At 39.8% G+C, this 21220-nt stretch overlaps 1 protein-coding gene across 1 annotated transcript in view; it reads right to left on the bottom strand.

Annotated features, from left to right (window-relative positions):
• Positions 1-1016: 1016 nt before the first annotated feature.
• UBXN8 (UBX domain protein 8) overlaps positions 1017-21220 on the bottom strand; it is a 64671-nt gene continuing 44467 nt past the window's right edge. Inside the window, exons 2-6 of the mRNA XM_081808629.1 lie at positions 14173-14297; positions 11778-11915; positions 9653-9694; positions 7280-7354; positions 1017-2961 (exon numbers count right to left, since the gene is read on the bottom strand). Of these exons, the coding sequence (XP_081664755.1) occupies positions 2794-2961; positions 7280-7354; positions 9653-9694; positions 11778-11915; positions 14173-14253 (504 nt within the window). The 5' untranslated portion in view covers positions 14254-14297 and the 3' untranslated portion in view covers positions 1017-2793. The remainder of the gene's footprint in view (positions 2962-7279; positions 7355-9652; positions 9695-11777; positions 11916-14172; positions 14298-21220) is intronic.

The following is a 21220-nucleotide window of genomic DNA, read 5'->3' as shown; positions in this document are numbered from 1 at the left end:
GACAAGTTACCAGCCACAGAAACCAAAGAATCTACCCAGAACAGTAAAAGTCATTCATCCTAAGGACATCTTCATACTGTTAGGGAAAATGTACTGACCGTTTCTTGTACTAGTTTCTCTTGCCACGTAACAAATTTCCCCCCCCCCTTGGGGCCAGCTACCACAGTTCCTAAGGAGCAAAATTTCTTGGTAGCTTTCACAATAATCAGTTTTTCCAAGGGGTCTAAAAATTTGGGGTCCTTTGTTTTTTTAATCAGTTATACATAAGCATAGAAAGTCCAGCAGGACATACAGAAAACTATAATTTTAGTCACACTTATTTCTGGATATTGAGATTATGGGTGATTTTAGTTTTTATAACTTTGTAAAGTTTTGGGGCACCTGGGTGACTCAGTCGGTTGAGCAGCTGTCTTCAGCTCAGGTCATGATCTCAGAGTCCTGGGATCCAGCCCCGCATTGGGCTCCTTGCTCAGCGGGGAGCCTGCTTCTCCCTCTCCCACTCCCCCTGCTTGTGTTCCCTCTCTGTCTGTCAAATAAAAATCTTAAAAAAAAAAAAATCTTTATAACTTTGTAGTTTTGAAACCCTTTTTTTAAAATTTTATTTTATTATGTATGTTATGTTAATCACCATACATTACATCATTAGTTTTTGATGTAGTGTTCCATGATTCATTGTTTGCGTATAACACCCAGTGCTCCATTCAATACGTGCCCTCTTTAATACCCATCACCAGGCTAACACATCCCCCTACCCCATCCCCTCTAGAACCCTCCTGTACCTCTGAAACAAATAATACATTATATGTTTAAAAAAAGAAGAAGGTAGTAGGAAGGGAAAAATTGCAACCCTTTTATGATTAATTTAAAATATGAGTCTTTTTCATTTTTTTCAATGTGGGATATTCCAGACCCAATAAACAAAGTTAGACGTTGAGACGACTTATTATTTTCAAACATGTATTAAGCATCTACTATATACTAAGTACTTCTGGAGGAAAAAAAAAAAGATACAATCCTTGCTTTTAAGGAATTATGTATTTGGGAAAACAAAAACAGCGATAATACAGTGTAATAAATTCTACACAAGAGGTAAAAGGAGCATTAAAGAGAGGCCAATACACAGAGGAGTCAACTTAACTGACAACACACATAGGAAAAGAAAAAGGGAGTGACCACAACAAAGATCTTTTTATATCCCACACTTGTGAGTTGAACTTGGTATTAAAGTACATGACTATAACACTGCAGGAAAATGAAATGACCAGAGATATATATATATTTAAAAAATTCACCTATATTTTAATGTTTTCATTGTTTTATTTTTAAAATACTGATCCCAGAACTTGTAAATGTTCCAATTTAATGCAAGGTGAAATCAAATAAATCTTGACATTAATTCAGTAAACAATACATACCTTTCAAAAAGATCTTTATTAAAAAAACTTTTTTTATTTAAGTTTTTATTTTAATCACCTGGTGCTCATGACCAGTGCCCTCCTTAATCCCCATCACCTATTTCAACCATCCCCCACCCACCTCCCCTCTGACAACCATCAGTTTGTTCTCTATAGTTAAGAGTCTGTTTCTTGGTTTGTCTTTTCCCCTTTGTTTTGTTTCTTAAATTCCACATGAATGAAATCATACGGTATTTGTCTTTCTTTGATTTCGCTTAGCATTATACTCTCTTGCTCCATCCATGTCACTGCAAATGGCAAATTGCATTCTTTTTATGGCCGAATAATATTCCATTGTGTGTGTGTGTGTGTGTGTGTGTATACCATCTCTTCTTTATCCATTCATCAACTGATGGGACACTTCGGCTGCTTCCATATCTTGGCTATTGTAAATAATGCTGCTATAAACACAGGGGTCCATGTATCCCTTTGAATTAGTGTTCTTGTATTCTTTGGGCAAATACCCAGTAGTGCAATTTCTCGATCATAAGCTAGTTCTATTTTTAACTTTTTGAGCAACCTACATACTGTCTTCCATAGTGGCTGTAGCAGTTTGCATTCCCACCGACAGTGCAAGAGAGTTCCTTTTTCTCCACCTTCTTGCCAACACCTGTTGTTTCTTGTGTTGTTGATTCTAGCCATTCTGATAGGTATGAGGTTAACAGCTCATTGTAGTTTCGATTTGCATTTCCCTGATGATCAGTGATGTTGAGCATCTTTTCATGTCTCTGTTGGCCATCTGTGTCTTCTTTGGAGAAATGTCTGTTCATGTCTTCTGCCCATTTTAAATTGGATTATTTGTTTTTTGGGTGTTGAGCTTTGTAAGTTCTTTAGACATTTTGGATACTAACCCTTTATCAGATATCAAAAAGAAGTTTAAAGCATTAAAGACCTTTGAAATGTCTTTAAAGTTTAATTTCTAGAAGCAGAACAAACATTCCTACTTAAAAGATTTTAGAGAGTTTGAACTGTGAAATGTTCAGTGTGGCAAGGTGGACTGCAGAGGCAGAAAATAGAGTTGTATGACTTTGTTTTTCAACATAGTGATAAATGATGTCAGCCAGGAAAAATACAAACCATTGAGTGCCTTACTGTATACATTTTTATCTAGTTTTCATTTGGGACATTATAAGACAGCACATTCCAAAAACTATTATATGCAGAGAGCAATCCTTTTCTAATCCTTTATGTCCATATGTTCCCAAGGATATCAACATTCAAGTGTTTACCTTCTTGAGCTCGGTCAAGGAATGGCGTAATTTTCATGTGAATCCTTTATTGTCGTGTAAGGTCATGGCATCACTGATTTTATGGAGAACAGGTAGTTCTCATTTCTTAATTAGTTGCTCTGCTCTTTCTCTTCCACAATGAGTACGGTATCCACAGTTATTCCTGTGTCTTGCAGTGACCAGCCCCCCTCCACTTCCAGAGGCCGTCTGGGAAAGGAAGTAGAAAGGCTGTATCGGGATGTGTGGTACCCGATTTTCATCATCCAGTCAAGTAAGACCTAACAGATAAAAAGTTTAGCTATCAGATACTGGGCACAGTTGTATCCCTCTCTAGGTCATCATGATATTTTACAATTCTTTCACTGTTAAATCATGCTCCTATGAGTAACGACACAGAACCTTCTAGAGTTTCAAGGAAAAGAGCATGCCAAGAATTGGTGAGATACAAATAACCTTTAATACCTTTCCGAATTTCAGAGAAGGCCTAGGGACTGAAGGCACCTACAGACAGCAGGGGCATTTAACAAACAGCAAAGCCCCAATCCTAGGAAATGGAAAGGTTATTCAATTAAAAAGTTATGAACAAAAGGTTAGCATATGGGAAAAAAATTATTTAGATCAAAATCGAAGCCACTAGTCAAAATCACTCAGGAACTCTGTCACCAGAGACATGTCCAGGCCCCAGTGACTCTGCCTTATGATAGCCCAATTTCCAATGGGCTATTCCTATAAATTGAGAACATTTCCTGTTATGAAGATTTCCACAGTAATTGTCAAAACTTCCATTTCCTACTGCCTAAAAATGCCTGCCAAAGGACTGTTTGCTGCTTTAGGAAGAAAGCTGGGTACTAGAATGTTCTTGGGGGAAGTTGGAGTATCAATTATAGATAATCTCTGACTTCTCCTGCTAACTACCATCCAAGAACCTACTGATATTCCATGTAATAAACATACATCCAGGTCATAAAGCTTCATAATTTTCCAGTATTTGGATATACCTTAATTCAAGCAATCCCCACATAAACACTTATACCTTTGATCATTTGTCTTATTGCCATAGAATTCTCATCAATGAAATTAATTACCAAAAGATATATTTTATTATTTTATTATGTTCAGTTAGCCACTGTATAGTAGTACATCATTAGTTTTTGATGTAGTGTTCAGTGATTCATTAGTTGAGTATAACACCCAGTGCTCATCATAACATGTGCCCTCCTTAATACCCATCACCCTGTTACCCCGTCCCCCCCACCCCCCTCACCTCTGAAACCCTCAGTTTGTTTGCCGGGGTCCATAGTCTCTCATGGTTCATCTCCCTCTCTGATTTCTCCCCCTTCAGATTTCCCTCCCTTCCCCTATGGTCCTCCCTGCTATTGCTTATGTTAAAGATTATACAAGGGGCGCCTGGGTGGCTCAGCTGGTTAAGCATCGGCCTTCGGCTCAGGTCATGATTCCAGGGTCCTGGGATCGAGCCCCACATGGGGCTCCCTGCTCAGTGGGGAGCCCACTTCTGCCTCTCCCTCTGCGCTCCCTCCCCCCTCTTTCTCTCTCAAATAAATAAAGTCTTAAAAAAAAGATGAGTAAATTATCCCATAGGAACAGTGGCCCAATTTATATTCACAGGAACAATTAATGAGAATCACTGTTTTCTCCACACACTGGTCAAAACTGCGTATTCTTCTTTTTAATCTTTGACAACCTGAGAGGTAGAAAATTCTGTCCCATTTTAATTTGCACTTCTTTGATTCTATTAAGGCCAAACATCTTTTTTAAAAGATTTTATTTATTTGGGCGCCTGGGTGGCTCAGTCGTTAAACGTCTGCCTTCGGCTCAGGTCATTATCCCAGGGTCCTGGGATCGAGTCCCACATCGGGCTCCCTGCTTGACAAGAAGCCTGCTTCTCCCTCTCCCATTCCCCCTGCTTGTGTTCCTGCTCTCGCTATCTCTCTCTCTGTCAAATAAATAAATAAAATCTTTAAAAAAAAAAAAGATTTTATTTATTTATTTGTGAGAGAGAATGAGAGAGAGCATGAGAGGGGGAAAGTCAGAGGGAGAAGCAGACTCCCAGCTAAGCAGGGACCTCCCCCCCCCCCCGAAGCAGGACTCGATCCTGGGACTCCAGGATTTATGACCTGAGCTGAAGGCAGTCAGTTGCTTAACCAACTGAGCCACCCAGGCATCCCTGTGTTAGTTTTACTTTCAAACAATTGCAGGACTAGGTCTCTCAATCCCATCCTTTATATAAGAAGCAGGTAAGGTTTTTTGATCTGTGTGAAAAATTTTCTGCAGATTGCTCATCAGCTTTTTGGGACTTTATAAAGAGGTTCCACCTAGAGAACACACTGTCTACTTAACCGTAAATTGGTAGGTATATATGTTGGTTTCATCCTATCACTGTTTCAAGAGGACTGTGCAGATGAAGTCTTAGGATCTGAAACAATGTAAAACAGAGCTGTATTGTTGCCTGTTTCCATTCATGCTCATTTCCATTTCCTTGAACGATATGGAACACTTTAGTAAACTGCCTGCATGTCTTCCAAGTACAAATCAAAGAAGTCAAATATCCTCATCTTTGCTGATGATACCATTATTCATTAAACTAAAATACTTGAACTGTTGAAAATGGTCACTCGTATTTTCTGAAACAACTCAATGAACCATACCAAAACTAAATAAAAACCATCAGTAGTTCAATTTGGTCAACTATGTAAGAATACATTTTACAGTTAATGCATCCCGGCCATCAGAATCTGATGCTTTACAGTTATATGGAAGCTTGACTTTCACTGAGTGGTGACCTGCCCTGAAATCTTTTCCTTCTAATCTCATGCAGGCCTCTGGGGTCTCTAATAAGATCATCTTTAAAGGCTTAAGAGAGGGCACCTGGGTGGCTCAGTCGTTAAGCATCTGTCTTCCGCTCAGGTAATGATCCCAGGGTCCTGGGATCGAGCCCCACATTGGGCTCCCTGTTCAGCAGGAAGCCTGCTTCTCCCTCTCCCACTCGCCCTGCTTGTGTTCCCTGTCTCACTCTCTCTCTGTTGAAAAATAAATTAAAAAAAAAAAAAGATTAAAAAAAGGCTTAAGAGAGTCAGTTTACTTTTTTAGAGAGAGCATGGGCAAGGGGGTGGGAGAGGGAGAGGGTGAGAGAGAATCCCAAGCAGGCTCCACACTCAGTGAGGAGCCCAACTCGGGGCTCGATCTCATGACCCTGAGATCGCATCTTATGACCTGAGCTGCAATCAAGAGTCGGATGCTTAGCCAACTGAGCCACCCACATGCCCCTCTGTATTTTATTTTTTTAAGATTATTTATTTATTTATTTGTCATAGAGAGAAAGTGTGTGCACAAGCAGGGGGAGCGGCAGGCAGAGGGACAAGCAGACTCCCCGCTGAGCAGGGAGCCCGATGCGGGACTCGATCCGAAGGACTCTGGGATCATGACCTGAGCCGAAGGCAGACGCTTAACCATCTGCGCCACCCAGGCGCCCTTTTTTTTCTTTTTTTAATAAGATTTTATTTATTTACTTGAGAGAGAAAGAGAGATCATAAGAGGTGGGGAGGGGCGGAGGGAGAGGGAGAAGCAGGCTTCCCGTGGAGCAGGGAGCCGGATGCAGGGCTCGATCCCAGGACCCTGAGATCATGACATGAGCCGAAGGCAGATGCTTAACAGACTGAGTCACCCAGGTGCCCCTGAACTTTTTAATAGAATTTTACATTTCTATGTAGTCAAATCCATCAGTATTTTCCATTATAGTTCATAGCATGCTAGCCACAGAAGGTTAAATGCAAGAAACAGGACAGAAAACTATTCAGATATATTTCTAGGGGCGCCTGGGTGGCTCAGTCGTTAAGCGTCCACCTTCCACTCAGGTCATGATCCCAGGGTCCTGGGATCGAGCCCCGCATCGGGCTCCCTGCTCTGCGAGGAGCCTGCTTCTCCCTCTCCCTGCTGCTCCCCACTACTTGTGCTTGCTCTCTCTCTGTCAAATAAATAAAATCTTAAAAAAATAGATATATTTCTAATACAATGCATAATTAAGTGTGCTTAAAAGTAGAAATACACCAAAATATTAGCAGTTGGCCTTGGTGTCACACTGCAGATCAAGTCTTTTTTCTTTCTACTTTTCTGTTTTCCAAATTATTGCTAATGAACACAGGACTGTTTTTGAGAGGAAAAAAAAAATCTATTAGAACAAAAGGAAATAAACCCTAAAGAATGATCTGAAAATTACATATAAGCAATAGGGCTTAAGTTAATAACCCATCAAGGATAATGGGAACAAAGTTAATACTGGCTGATTCCTAGGGATTTGAGAGCATCGTATCTACCAAGCTGTGAAAATGTAATTAATAAAAAAACAACAAATAAAAAATAGGGAAAAAAGTGGGGAAAAAAAAAAGCAGAAATCACAGTTCAAAAACATCCAGCATGCCTAATTATTCAAATTTCTGCAACACCGAGTACATATAAATGCCCTTTCCCACCCCTGAAGGGGGACCCAGACAAGAAAGTGGTAATACCTCTCCCACGGCATGGGAGTAAATGATTGTCAAATTCAACAAAAATTATTTCTCAGAACACAAATTTCCTCACCCGTGAACTGCAAGACTTAAGAAATCTTCTCCTCAGGACACTCCCACTTGGACATCGGAGAGCAACAGTAACTATCTGAGGAATAAAAACGTTCAAGTAAGAATTCCAATCTGCTGCTCTTTGCAATTTCAAAATTGCTACTCCTGTGAAACTTCTGTAATTCTACACAGCTAGTGTGGGGTTTTGTAGGCGTTTAGCTCTGAGAGTAGTAGGCCCACATAAAGGTCTAGATAAAAGTCACTCTAAATATAAAAATGCCTTCTGAAACGGAAGAACATCTTCCTATTGATCGAGGGGATCAATGACCGAGCCTTCCGGAGAGGACACCAGAAACTCGATACTTCTGTCTTTCCAGATAATATCAAGGTTGCATGTGGGCTTCAAAATTCATCTACCAAACCAAGAAGATCCAGTGCCACCTCAGAGTCTACGGAGGAGAAAAACACTGGATTGGAAGGAAACAAAGTTTCCCAACTTACTCTGTCCTTGTAGGCTGTGCCCAGAGGAGTTGGTCCTAGCTGCTGGGATAGAGCTCCTGCTCCATCTGCTTTATGTATTGGGTTTCCCCGTCATTTCTCCCTGATTAAACAGTTACATAGCTCTTTCTAAGCTCTTTCCAAGAGCTTGGAAACTGCTAGTTAATATTAAAAGACATTCAAAAAACAAAGAAGAGGAGGAAATAATTTTTTTCTGATGTTTATTAAATAATAACTGTCAGGAAACCCTTTTAAAAAATATTTTATTTATTTTTGCGAGAGGGCAAGAGAAAACGAGTACGAGCAAGGGGGAGCGAGAGAAGGAGAAGCAGACTCCCCGCTGAGCAGAGAGCCCAAACTGGTGCTGGATCCTGGGACCCTGGGATCATGACCTGAGCCGAAGGCAGACGCTTAACCGACTGAACCACCCAGGCGCCCCTCCCTCTCATTTTTAAATTCTTACCGTGTTATTTAGAACTCTATGGATGGTTGTAATACTAAATACATAACAGGCACTAGAAGAATCAAAGTGTACTGCTTATGTAAGAATTGCATTAATTATGCATGGAGTCCCTCCCTCTCCTATCAGAAATGCACGGAGTCATTAGTTGGCTCATCTATTCGTCCGCTCCGACAGGCAAGCAGGCTTCGGCTGGAACGAGAATTTTCTCATGGCTCCTTATCATAATCACAGCTACCACATACACATACATACAGAGTGAAAGCTCTACCCAGTCTGTCCTGTAGCAATGAGGTCATGTGTTTTGAAGCCAGAGTAAATTCATAAAAGGTGTTCCCTGTCAAACCGGAGCTATATTTAATTACTTCTGTATGATAAACGGTTGTCGTGGATACCAACCCCGCGCTTGATGAGAAGTGAGAATGTGGGGTGTGGGGGTCAGGATGGACATTATCACAGACTTGAATTTGTTGGGTATAACAGGAATTAGAAGTTGTTTTTCTTTTTTTGTGTTTCTCCTGGAGGTTCTGTGTCAGGATTGCACCCTTCATTGTCTCTGTGACTTTTGGATTTTCCTCAGACATCCTACGTCCTCAACTGAAATGTTTGCGAATGTGTTGATACAAATGAGACCCTGCCAGGGGCTGTCCTGGCGGCCTCAAAACCGGTTTTCAAGGAGTCTAACAGTTGCTGAGCCCTAGACGGGGAAAAGCATCAGGGCTTTCTTTTGCCTGAAGGACAGTCGCTTAACCAACTGACGCGCAGCCGGGCAGAGGGCAGCTCAGCACGGAGTGGAGGTTCCGTCGGACCCCGCACCCCAAAACCCCAAACCATCTTTCAACTCAAACATCTACACAGTAGCTGCATTCTTCAGCTCCTCTATTTTAGGAGGAAAACTACAATTTGAAGTCATCTGCCTATACTGATTCTGTTTTCATAAGTAGTTCCTGGGGCGCCTGGGTGGCTCAGTCGGTTAAGCACCTGCCTTCGGCTCAGGTTGTGATCTCGGGGTGCTGGGATCGAGCCCCACATCGGGCTCCTTGGTCAGCGGGAAGCCTGCTTCTCCCTCTCCCTCTGTCTGCCTACTGTGCTCATGCACTCTCACTCTCTCTCTCTGTCAAATAAATAAATAAAATCTTTAAAAAAATAACTAACTCCTTTGCTGACCTCAAGTTTGGAAAAGCCCACGTAATCGTTTCTCTGTCCGATGAAGTGGGAGGGCTCTAAACATCCTCCCCCCCGCCCACCTCAGGGGACAGAGAGCCAGCTCCAAAACAGGACTAGAGCTAAGGGGTTTGAGATTACACCACATTCAAAACAGACCTAATTACAGTGCTCTCTTCTCTTTCTAAACCCAAACCAAGAGAAGATGTACTCACTTGATGTTAAAGAAAACAGAAAATACATTTAATTTCCAAAGGAAAAAAATAAGCTTACTTCTTCAGCTGTTTCAGGAGGTTCTTCAGGGAGACTAAGAACCTAAAGATAAATGAGGATTTGTAAGAGGAAGGTAAACATTTTGAAGAAGAAAAAAAGTAACAATCTCAGCGAGAAGGGTTCCTTTTAATATAGAGTTTAGGCATATCTAAGCTTAATGAAATCTTTTAACAGACATTTATAAAAAATTTATAATATGAAAGAGCTCAATTAATAAACATTTTTGGGGAAGCAACTTTGTGCTAAACAGATGATAATAACAGGAGGTGAGGTGACAGCTACCCATCTATGCTCATGTAAGAATCTTATTTTTATGATATTCCAAGATACTATATAAAATATATTATTTAAAGAAACCGAGGATAAATATTAAGTTCAATAGACCCCAAAATTATTTAGGTTCATATATATATGTATGTACACACACACACATTTTAAGTGCGTATTTTCCTTCATTGGCACTTCTAGGGGACTAGATAACCACCATTCACTTTGGTTGCCTTCATGATTTTCTCTGGTTTCCCTATTTCGATTTATCCATCACAAAACCAGGTGTTCAGACCATTTTCTCTCACTAAACACTGTTGCCAACAATTTCACCTTCAGGGATGCTTTTTGTTTTTTAATACCACAGACTCATGTTTTATAGCATTTTATCTAACCAACATTAATTGCATCTTATCAAATAAACCATCTGGGGCGCCTGGGTGGCTCAGTTGGTTAAGCGACTACCTTTGGCTCAGGTCATGATCCTGGAGTCCCTGGATCGAGTCCCGCATCGGGCTCCCTGCTCGGCGGGGAGTCTGCTTCTCCCTCTGACCCTCTCATGCTCTGTCTCATTCTCTGTCTCAAATAAATAAATAAAATCTTTAAAAATAAATAAATAAATAAATAAAGATAAACCATGTGTTTTCCTTTGGTATCAAAAGCATAGGTGACGGTCAACCAAAATTTACCATCAACTTGAGACGACTCTTGTTATTTTTTTTTTTTTTTTAAGATTTTATTTATTTGCGAGAGAGACAATGAGAGAGAGACAGAGAGCATGAGAGGGAGGAGGGTCAGAGGGAGAAGCAGATTCCCCGCTCAGCGGGGAGCCCGATGCGGGACTCGATCCCGGGACCCTGGGCTCATGACCTGAGCCAAAGACAGATGCTTAACCGACTGAGCCACCCCGGTGGCCCCAGATAAGTACTTCTTTTTTTTTTTTTAAGATTTTATTTATTTATTTGAGAGAGTGTGAGAGAGAGAGAGAGAAAGAGAGCACGAGAAGGGGGAGGGTCAGAGGGAGAAGCGGACTCCCTGCCGAGCAGGGAGCCCGATGCGGGACTCTATCCAGGGACTCCAGGATCATGACCTGAACTGAAGGCAGTCACTTAACCAACTGAGCCACCCAGGCGCCCGAGACGACTCTTGTTATTAACAAAAGGTAAAGAATCCTGAATTTTAAATTAGTCCATATAGTTCATTAGATCTTTTTAAAATGCTAGAAATAGTTCAGTGACCTGATTGCCACCTTCAAGCCCCATTAAGGGACCAAGAAACTTCAGACAGAGAAGCAACACATTAGAAACTATTCTCAGGGAAAATACAGCCTCTCAGCTTTCCCTCAGAGTTAGTGCAAAGAGACCTATTTCCAACCTTTGCCACCTCCAAATGAGAGTCAACTTGGGATTGAAGATTTGAAAGAACAGAAGGAATAATAAATCTGAGCACTGTTCCAAAGTGAATGGTTGCTAACCCATTTCCTAGCAAGGCCACTGAGAAAAACTGACACTCACTAAATATGGGTTAATAATATCTTAGCTACCTGTAGGAATGTTTCCGTTAATAAACATTATATTTTTCATTTCTACATAATTGAATTCCTTCCTCAAAAAGAACCGAGTATTTTCAAAACCTATTAGCATTTTTTTCATAGCTTCCTTCTATGTGGCGTTCAGAACATTAATACCAAATACGAGAAGTGATTCTCAATGAAGCTGACCCCTTCGTAAGGCAGTGGGAAGATACCATCTATATTAAAAGCCAGTCCTAATCTTCACTCAGTATACCACCTGGTCCAGAGAGCAATATTCCTACCGCAAACTGATACAATTACATGAGTAGGCATTTAGAAATGAACCTCCTTCTGCGTGGGCTGCTCAGCAGATGGTGAAATTTTGCTTAAAGGCTTAGGCAAGTTTCGTCTCTTTGCTGCTTCTCTGTTTGATGTTTTAAAAGATGTCTGACTCTCATTTTCAAGCGCCAAATCCTCGTCACCCTGGTCAAAAACAACAGACAATTTCTAAATGCTATTACCAACTTTATTCTATCACAGTGGTTATTTCTTTTACCCTGATGGCATTTCAATAAAAAACAGAATTTAGTTGGGGTGCCTGGCTGGCTCAGTCAGTAGAACATGTGACTCAATCTCAGGGTCGTGAGTTCAAGCCCCACGTTGGGCATGGAGCTTACTAAAAAATAAAAAAAATAATAATTTAGTCATTATTAGGCCCAGAAATTTAAAGTATTATCTCCTTAGACAAGAAAACATGGAGCTAACATCTTGTAGAAACTACCCTATATCCAGCTCTGGGGCTCCCTCTGATAGATACAAGGCTGAGAGGGATCGTTCCATTTTAACTGATCCCCAGGATCAGTTAGGATGGAAGAAAGAAGAAAACCTGAATGATATCCTTTTCTCCTTTCTTTAAAGTAAGCAAGACAGGGGCACCTGGGTGGCTCAGTCATTTAGCATCTGCCTTCGGCTCAGGTCATGATCCCAGGGTCCTGGGATCGAGCCCTGCATTGGGCTCCCTGCTCTGTGGGAGGCCTGCTTCTCCCTCTCCCACTCCTCCCTGCTTGTGTTCCCTCTCTCGCTATGCCTCTCTCTGTCAAATAAATAAATAAAATCTTTTAAAAAAAATAAAGGAAGCAAGACAGTGCAAGGGATTATGCCTCAAAAGGCCATGGAAATAGAAGATGTACGTACAAACATGTCTGTATATGTGACCATGTGATACTTTCATAGCTGAACGCGGCCCTAGAATCCTTTTATATATGAACATGTTTAAGTTCTCAAATTCAAACTCTCATCTTTCTTTGAGTTAATCACTTTAGAAGGCAAAGGATTTTATTCCAGAAATCATAAAGATTACTTTTTATTAATATTACCCATTAAAACCTTTTCCTGTGCAAAATAATTAAGTGTCAGATTCTCAGAAACATGCTTATTTAGTTCAATAATGCCTTTTTTCCACATCTACTGACTTGTAAATGTTCTCCTCATCAGATGAAAATGGCCACCATTTTCATAGGCTGTCTTCCCCGTTCCTTTGTCCTAAGAAAATTTGGAAGGAGCAAGGGCAATGGGAGTCAGGAGACCTTCATGCTCACCAATTAACTGGCCAAACTTAGGCTGTCTGACTGCAAAGTACTGGACTCCATCAGCTGATGCCTACACTTTCTCTCAGCAATTAACATCCCGATTCTCACATTCTTGATAGTCCTATGGGCCTTAAATCATAACAACGCCAACAGTCTGCTCTGTCCTTGACTTATTGTTGTCCCCACCAACTAGGTTAAAATATAAACTAGTATTGCCATGAAGACACAGCCTAAAAGCAAGGGGCAGAATGACTAATTCACACTGTGACCATTTCAGAAAAAGATGTGGCTGGCTAAAACCCGGCTGTCTATGTCCAACACCACCAAACCGAACAGAAGACAAACTCATCTCAGAAGTGAAATGACTCCCCAGAGCAGGTGCATTTCACGTTGCACATCTTTCACAGTAATTTCATTACCCAACCTTGATTGCTTTATGGCATATTTACCATTATGAAATGAATAAAAACTGATTCTGCTTCACTATAAGAATCCTATTAACCTTTACGGGATTATTTTCTTTACAAGATGGTAAAAGGTGCAATATAAACAGAGAGCAAAAAAACAACCCCAAAAATGTTTGGGACAGAAATGATCTTATACATAAAATCTGTGGCCAATTACTCTAAAACTTAATTCCTTTATGAATATCCTTTTTCCTCTGTAACAAAACTTGGAATTGTGAACTTCCAGTAGCAAATGATGAAGTTCAGATTCAATGCCAAAGGAAAAAAGAGCCAAAGGTTAATTTGGCTTTACAGAAACAGAGTCAAACATAATGAGTATAATGTGAGCTTACAGTACCGGGGAGATCTTACTTAAGAAAAGATCTGAATTTCCTCATATAAAATATGGTGATTAGTCAACAGTTTTCTCAAAGACTACCGTATGTTAGAGCTTCTCAAGCATCTAAGGTATATGCTCTTTAGGCACCAAAAGCATTTACCCTTCAACACACATATATGCTCTATGTCAGTAAAGACTCCTAAAAAACTGCCCGTACTAATGGCTTAACATCATTTGAAAATTTAAAAAATCAATATATGTGATATACTTATACATTATACGTCCTTATCCAATGCATGTAATATACATCTATTGCATATATGTAATAGCAGAATTCAAAATATAAAGTGAAAATATTTTCTAACCCCAAGTTTATGACCATTGCTCAACTTCCAGGTTTCACCCGTCATCTGATAAAAGCGTTCTTCCAGTTTTCTCAACTTCATTTCCTGGTGAGGTTTTAGAACGTTCTCTATGTATCTGCTGGCCTGTTCAAAAAAATAAATGAGGTGTTGTTACTATAACATTCCTAAGATTTTATGTTATCTATAAAGTTGTTAAATAGGAACCAGGTGAAGAAATTGTGTTTTCACACTCACTCAATTTTGCCAAAAAAGCAGCATCCTCCACTTTAATAGCACTCTCTAAAAATCTTCATTTATACATAATGCCGATAAAAACAAATGTTCTGTATTTATGCTTATCTGGCAGTCTGCCTCTATCACTTTTAGTGTGTTTTCATTTCTTTTTTTTTTTTAAATATGATTTTATTTAAGTAATCTCTACACCCAACGTAGGGCTCAAACTCACGACCCTGAGATCAAGAGTTGTGCGCTCCACCGACTGAGCCAGGCAGGCGCCCCTTTACTGCATTTTCAGTGCGATGAAAACTTACTAGGAGCTAGGGATGTCAAGATGCCTAGGACGTGATCCTTGACCTCTAGGAGCTTCAAGTCAGAGCCGTTTGTTGAAGGCATGATGCCCAACACATGAAGTCACTTGGAAGATAGTTCACTGAATAGCTTAATCATAGTAAAGCTGAACATATTTTTGGACTTAAAAGAAATGGAGATTCTGGTTTTAAGATGACAGAGTGAAATTTCTGCCTCCCTCTCCTCTTGAGATTCATCTCTAAATGACCAAGGGAACAAGAAAGAGAAAGCTAAATTCCATCGCTGGTGAAACGGAGAAATACTATAAGCACAAAACCCACTGTATGTAAGGACCTACGGAGAAGGGGGCAACTGATTCAACACAGTGAGAAACCTGCAGCCAAAGTGCGTGCAGAGGAGGACAGCAGTACAAAGCAAGCCAGGGCGCTCCAGAGAGCCGGGAGGGCCAAGGAAGACGACACACATATACCACAGTGGCGGGGGACGCCGAGCCTCAACCAGAGAGTGTGAACCAGAGAGGCTACAGAGTCCCAGATCCCAGTCTTAGTGACAGCAGGAGTGCACACTCAAACAACTGAGTACATGAAGATGTACACACTGACAAGTGAGACTCCCCAGCCGCCTTCCCCACTTGACTCAGACTGCCGGCAGCCCAGCTTTAACCACCAAGGCGAGAGAATGGAGGTGCCCTCTCTGGAGAAGGTGAATTGCAAAAGAACAAAAGAACAAAGAGACAGTGACAAAGCTAAACTACTCCTCCATCACATCACTCTACACCAGCAGACAACCCGTCAAACCCTGACCACATACACAGAAATTCCAAGTAGCTTTATTTTCCTTTTCTGTTTTGTTTAAGTAGAACTTATGACCAGTAAAGAACCTAAAGCTTGATGCAATTTTACAAATGCATATTCCATCAATTAACTTTTTAGTGTATCTCTTTTTCTTTTTAAAGATTTCATTTATTTATTTGAAAGACAGTGAGCGAGAGAGAGAGCACGAGCAAGGGGAGAGGAAACGGGAGAAGCAGACTGCCCTGCTCAGCAGGGAGCCCGACTCAGGGCTCGATCCCAGGACTCTGGGATGCTGCCTTGAGCTGAAGGCAGTTGCTTAACCAACTGAGCCATACAGGCGCCCCTTAGTGCATCTTTCTTAAAGCTGAAAGGACAGAGCCAAGGATTACCACATGATTAAAGTCTCCAACATGAAAAATGGAGACTATAATTAACAGAGAAAAAGGAATTTGGAAAACCACACTGGAATTTTGAGGTTAATGGTGCAATATTTCAAAATTCTAGGGATTTTCAATCTGCAATTCTATGCCAAATCAAACTATCAATCAAGTGTCGGAAGAGAAAAATCACCTTTTTACAATGCCAAGCCTCAAAAATTTTATTTATCAGCAGGTACATATCTGCACAAGTTGGGCACTTCACCATGCACATACATAGACTATATTGAGACACTGATTAATTTTCTTTTGTCCAAAGAGAGAACTTTAATGGGATAAAGACTTTTGCCAAACAAAAGAATCCTAACTTTACACACCCTTAGGAATTATAGATGCCAGTTAGCAGATAGTTGGTATCTAGATGTAATTATAATTTACTAATTAGCATGCAAAGCTTTACAATTAACAGTTACTTCCACAAGAAATAACTTTAAACTTCAAAAGTTCAAATATTTACAAGAGAGTTTCTTACAAAAGATCTTACAAGGACACTTTTATTGTTCTAAATTCAGATCAGGGGGGCGTCTGGGTGGCTCAGTCGTTGGGCATCTGCCTTCGGCTTGGGTCATGATCCCGGGGTCCTGGGATCGAGTCCCGCATTGGGCTCCCTGCTTGGCGGGAGGCCTGCTTCTCCCTCTCCCACTCCCCCTGCTTGTGTTCCCTCTCTCAGGTTCTCTCTCTCTGTCAAATAAATAAAATAAAAATCTTTAGGGGCGCCTGGGTGGCTCAGTCGTTAAGCGTCTGCCTTCAGCTCAGGTCATGATCCCAGGGTCCTGGGATCGAGCCCCGCATCGGGTTCCCTGCTCTGCGGGAAGCCTGCTTCTCCCTCTCCCACTCCCCCTGCTTGTGTTCCCTCTCTCGCTGTGTCTCTCTCTGTCAAATAAATAAAATCTTTAAAAAAATAAAAAAAAATAAAATAAAAATCTTTATAAATTAATTAATTAATTAATTCAGATCAGGGTAGTTACAAATGTAGTAATCTCCCATCTCCCAACAAATACATAGGCTTTTACTCTTGTGATTTGTTTTCAGCCTTCGCTGGTTTACTTAAAAAGGAATAATTTGTTCACCAGAAGAACAAGTTGTTTAGATGTTGAAACACGGTGATAGCAAGTTGAAAACAAGTTGATAGCTTTCAAAATATTAATGCCCTTGTACCAAGGCCTTTGTAAAAGGTTTATGTTTTTAATATTTAGGCAAAAGTCCACAGGGGTCTCCTCTTTCACAAAGGTTAATCATCAATCTGGCAACTGCCTGAGTGCTGACAGTTCAAGGTCAAGAAGTAAGTGTTGGATAATCATCCACAGGAAATGTAATTCCTAGCTATCAAACAAAATCTTGAATAGGATACAGCAAAAGCAATGCTCAGAGGGAAAGTTATAGCTGTAAACATCTAATTAAAGAAGAATGATCTTAAATCAATAAGTTAACTTTACAACTTAAAAAACTGTAAAAAGCACAAACTAAACAGAAAATAGAACAGGAAAACAACCAGAACCAAAATTGGTTCTTTGAAAAGATCAACAAAACTGACAAACCTTCACCTTGACGAAGAAAAAGAGAAGACAAATAACTAAAATCAGAAATGTGAGGATATTACTACCAGCCTTATAGAAATAAAAAGGATTAGAAAAAGAATTTTAGAACGATTGTAGACCATCAAATCAGAAAACCAAGATGAAGTAGACAAATTCCTAGAAACACACAAATTGCCTAAACTGATTCAAGAAGAAATAGGAAATCTCAACAGACCTAACAAAATATTGCATCAGTAATTAAAAACCTCCCAATAAAGAAGAGTAGGACCAGATGGGTTCATAGGTGAATTCTATCAAACCTTTAAAGAAGAGTTAACACTGATCCTGTTGAAATTCCAAAAAAATAAAAGAGGCGAGAACAATTCCTAATTAATTCTGCGAGGTCTTCATTATCCTGACACCAAAGACAGACAAAGACACTACAAGAAAATATAAATCCCTTATAAATATAAATGCAAATATCCTCAACAAATTTTAGCAAACTGAATCCAATAACATTTTAAAAGGATTATATGCCAGCGAAGTGTGATTTACCCCAAAAATGCAAGATGTTTCAAACATAAGAAAATCAATCAATATAATACGTATTAATAAAACAAAGGGGGGAAAAACCACATGATCATCTCAATTGATAAAGAAAAAGCATTTGACAAAATTCAACACTCTTTATGATAAAAATACTCAGAAACTAGGAATAGGAAGGAACTTGCTCAACATGACGAGTGTCTAGAAAAAAATCCATAGCTAACATTACATTCAATGGTGGAAGACTAAAAGCTTTCTACCAGGAACAAGACAAAGATGCCTGCTTTCACCACTGCTACTCAACACTGTTTAGAAATTTCAGCTAGAGCAACAGGCAAGAAAAGAAGAAATAAACAGTACCAATTTTGGAAAGAAAGAAGTAAAACTATCCCTGTTCTCAGATGACATGATCTTATGTAGGCATATATCGGAGATATTGCAGGTTCAGTTTGCAATAAAGTAAATAACAAAGCAAGTCAAATTAATTTTCTGGTTTCCCACTGCATTTAAAAGTTATATTTATACTACACTGTACTCTACCAAATGTGCAATAGCATTACATCTACAAAAAAGTACATACTTTAATCTAAAAATACTTTATTGTTGGGGTGACTGGGTGGCTCGGTCGGTTAAGTGTCTGCCTTGGGCTCAGGTCATGATCCTAGGGTCCTGGGATCCAGCCCCCCATTGCATTGGGCTCCCTGCTCAGTGGGGAGTCTGCTTCTCCCTCTGTCCCTTTCCCCTGCTTGTGCTCTCTCTCAAATAAATAAATAGAATCTTTAAAAAAAAATGCTTTATTGTTAAAAAGTGCTAACCATTATTTGAGCTTTCAGTGAGTTATAATTACGGATCACAGATTATCACAACAAATATAATAATGAAAAAGTTTGAGGGCGCCTGGGTGGCTCAGTTGGTTAAGCAACTGCCTTTGGCTCAGGCCATGATCCTGGAGTTCCAGGATCGAGTCCCACATCAGGATCGAGTCCCACATCTGCTTCTCCCTCTGACCCTCCCCCCTCATGCTCTCTCTCTCATTCTCTCTCTCTCTCTCTCAAATAAATAAATAAAATCTTAAAAAAAAAAAAAGAAAAAAGGAAAAGTTTGAAATATTGCAAGAATTACCGAAATGTGACAGAGACACAAACTTAGCAAATGCTGTTGGAAAAAATGGAATCAAGAGACTTGCTCAATGTAGAGTTGCCATAAACCTTTAATTTGTTAAAAAAAAAAAAAGTATCCATGAAGCACAATTAAGTACAATAAAACAAGATTTGCCTGTATATAGGAAATCCGAAGAATCCACACACAGCAACCACTAGGGCTAATAAACAATGAACAAAGGACAGGGTACAAGATCAACACACAAAAATCATTTGTATTTCTGTACATTGAGCAATGAAAAGTCAAAAAAGGAAATTAAGAAAACAACAATTACATTTAAAACAGCATCCAAAATAAAATATGCAGAAATAAACTTAGCCAAAGGGGTGAAAACTATATGCACTGAAAACTATAAAATATTGCTGGAAGAAATTAAAGATATAAATAAATGGAAAGACATTATAGGTTTATGGATTGAAAGACAATATCATTAAGATGTCAATACTAGGCAAAACAAGGAAGACTTAATATTATAAACTGTCAATACTACCCAAAGCAATCTATGGATTTCAATGTAATCATTCCCAAAATCCCACAGGCTTTTTTTACAGAAATGGAAAAGCCAACTCAAATTCATATGAAATTGCAAAAAGCCCCAAATACCCAAAACAATATTGAAAAAAAAGAAACTGAACCCCCACCTCACACCATATACAAAACTTAACTCAAAGTGGGTTAATAACCTAAATATAAAAGCTAAAACTCTACAACTCTTGGAAGAAAATATATAGTAGTAAATCTTCATGACTTTCTATTTGACAATGCATTCTTAAATAGGACATCGAAAGCAGGAGCAACACAAGAAGTAAATAATTGGATTTCATCAAAACTTTTGTGCATCAAAGGATACTATCAAAAGAGTGAAAAGGCAACCTGCACAATGGGAGAAAATACTTGGAAATTATGTATCTGATAAGAGTCTAGTTTTCAGAATCCATAAAGAACTCCTATAAAAAACAAAAAGACAAACAACCCAATCCAAAAATGGGCAAAGAACTTGAACAGACATTCCTGCAGAGAAGATGTAAGGGTAGACATTTCTCCAACAAGCACATGAAAAGATTCTCAACATCATTAGTCATTAGGGAAATGCAGATCAAACCACAAGGTGATACCATTTCATACTCATTACAATGGGTATTTAAAAGGATGGGGGGTGGGATATGGAGAAACTGGGCTGCTCAGATATTGCTGGTAAGAATATAAAATGGTATAGCTGGTGTAGAAAATAGTCTGGTGGTTCCTCAAAAAGTTAAACATAGAATTACTATATGACCCAGCAATTCCACTCCTATGTATATACCCAAAAGAACTGAAAAAAGGTACTCAAAGACTTGTGCCCAAATAGTCATACTGGCACTATTCATAATAGCTAAAAGGTGGAAACCTAAATGTCAATCAGCAAATGAATGGAGAAACGAATTTTGATATATCCATATAATGAAATATTATTCCCCCACAAAAAGGAATGAATCAATACATGTATTGATACATGTATATGGATGAACCCCAAGAACATTATGCTAAGTGAAAGAAGCCAAACAGAACGGTCACATGTTATATGATTCCATTCATATGAAATATCCAGAAGAAATTCATACAAACAGAAAGTAGGGATGCCTGGGTGGCTCAGTTGGTTGGGTGGCTGACTCCTGATTTTGGCTTGGGTCACAGTCTCGGGGTCCTGGGACTAAGCCCTGCATTGGGCTCTGCACTCAGAGGGGAGTCTGCTGGAGGATTTTTTTTTCCCCCCTCTCCCTCCGCCCCTCCCCCTGCTCACTCTCTCTCTCTCCAATAAATAAATCTTTTTTTTTTTTAATTTTATTTATTTATTGGAGAGAGAGATCACAAGCAGCGGAGAAAGGTAGAGGGAGAAGCAGGCTTCCTGTGGAGCAGGGAACCCAATGCGGGGCTCGATCCCAGGACCCCGGGATCACGGCCTGAGCCAAAGGCAGACACTTAACGATTGAGCCACCCAGGCGCCCCTTGTTTTGTTTTTTTAAGATTTATTTATTTGATGGGGCGCCTGGGTGGCTCAGTCGTTAAGTGTCTGCCTTTGGCTCAG

This window comes from Leptonychotes weddellii, chromosome 2 (genome assembly GCF_054177405.1).
Source record: "Leptonychotes weddellii isolate Sample4059 chromosome 2, ASM5417740v2, whole genome shotgun sequence".
In the NCBI taxonomy this organism is placed as follows: Eukaryota; Metazoa; Chordata; class Mammalia; order Carnivora; family Phocidae; genus Leptonychotes; species Leptonychotes weddellii.
This window is presented reverse-complemented; position numbering and strand designations above follow the sequence as displayed.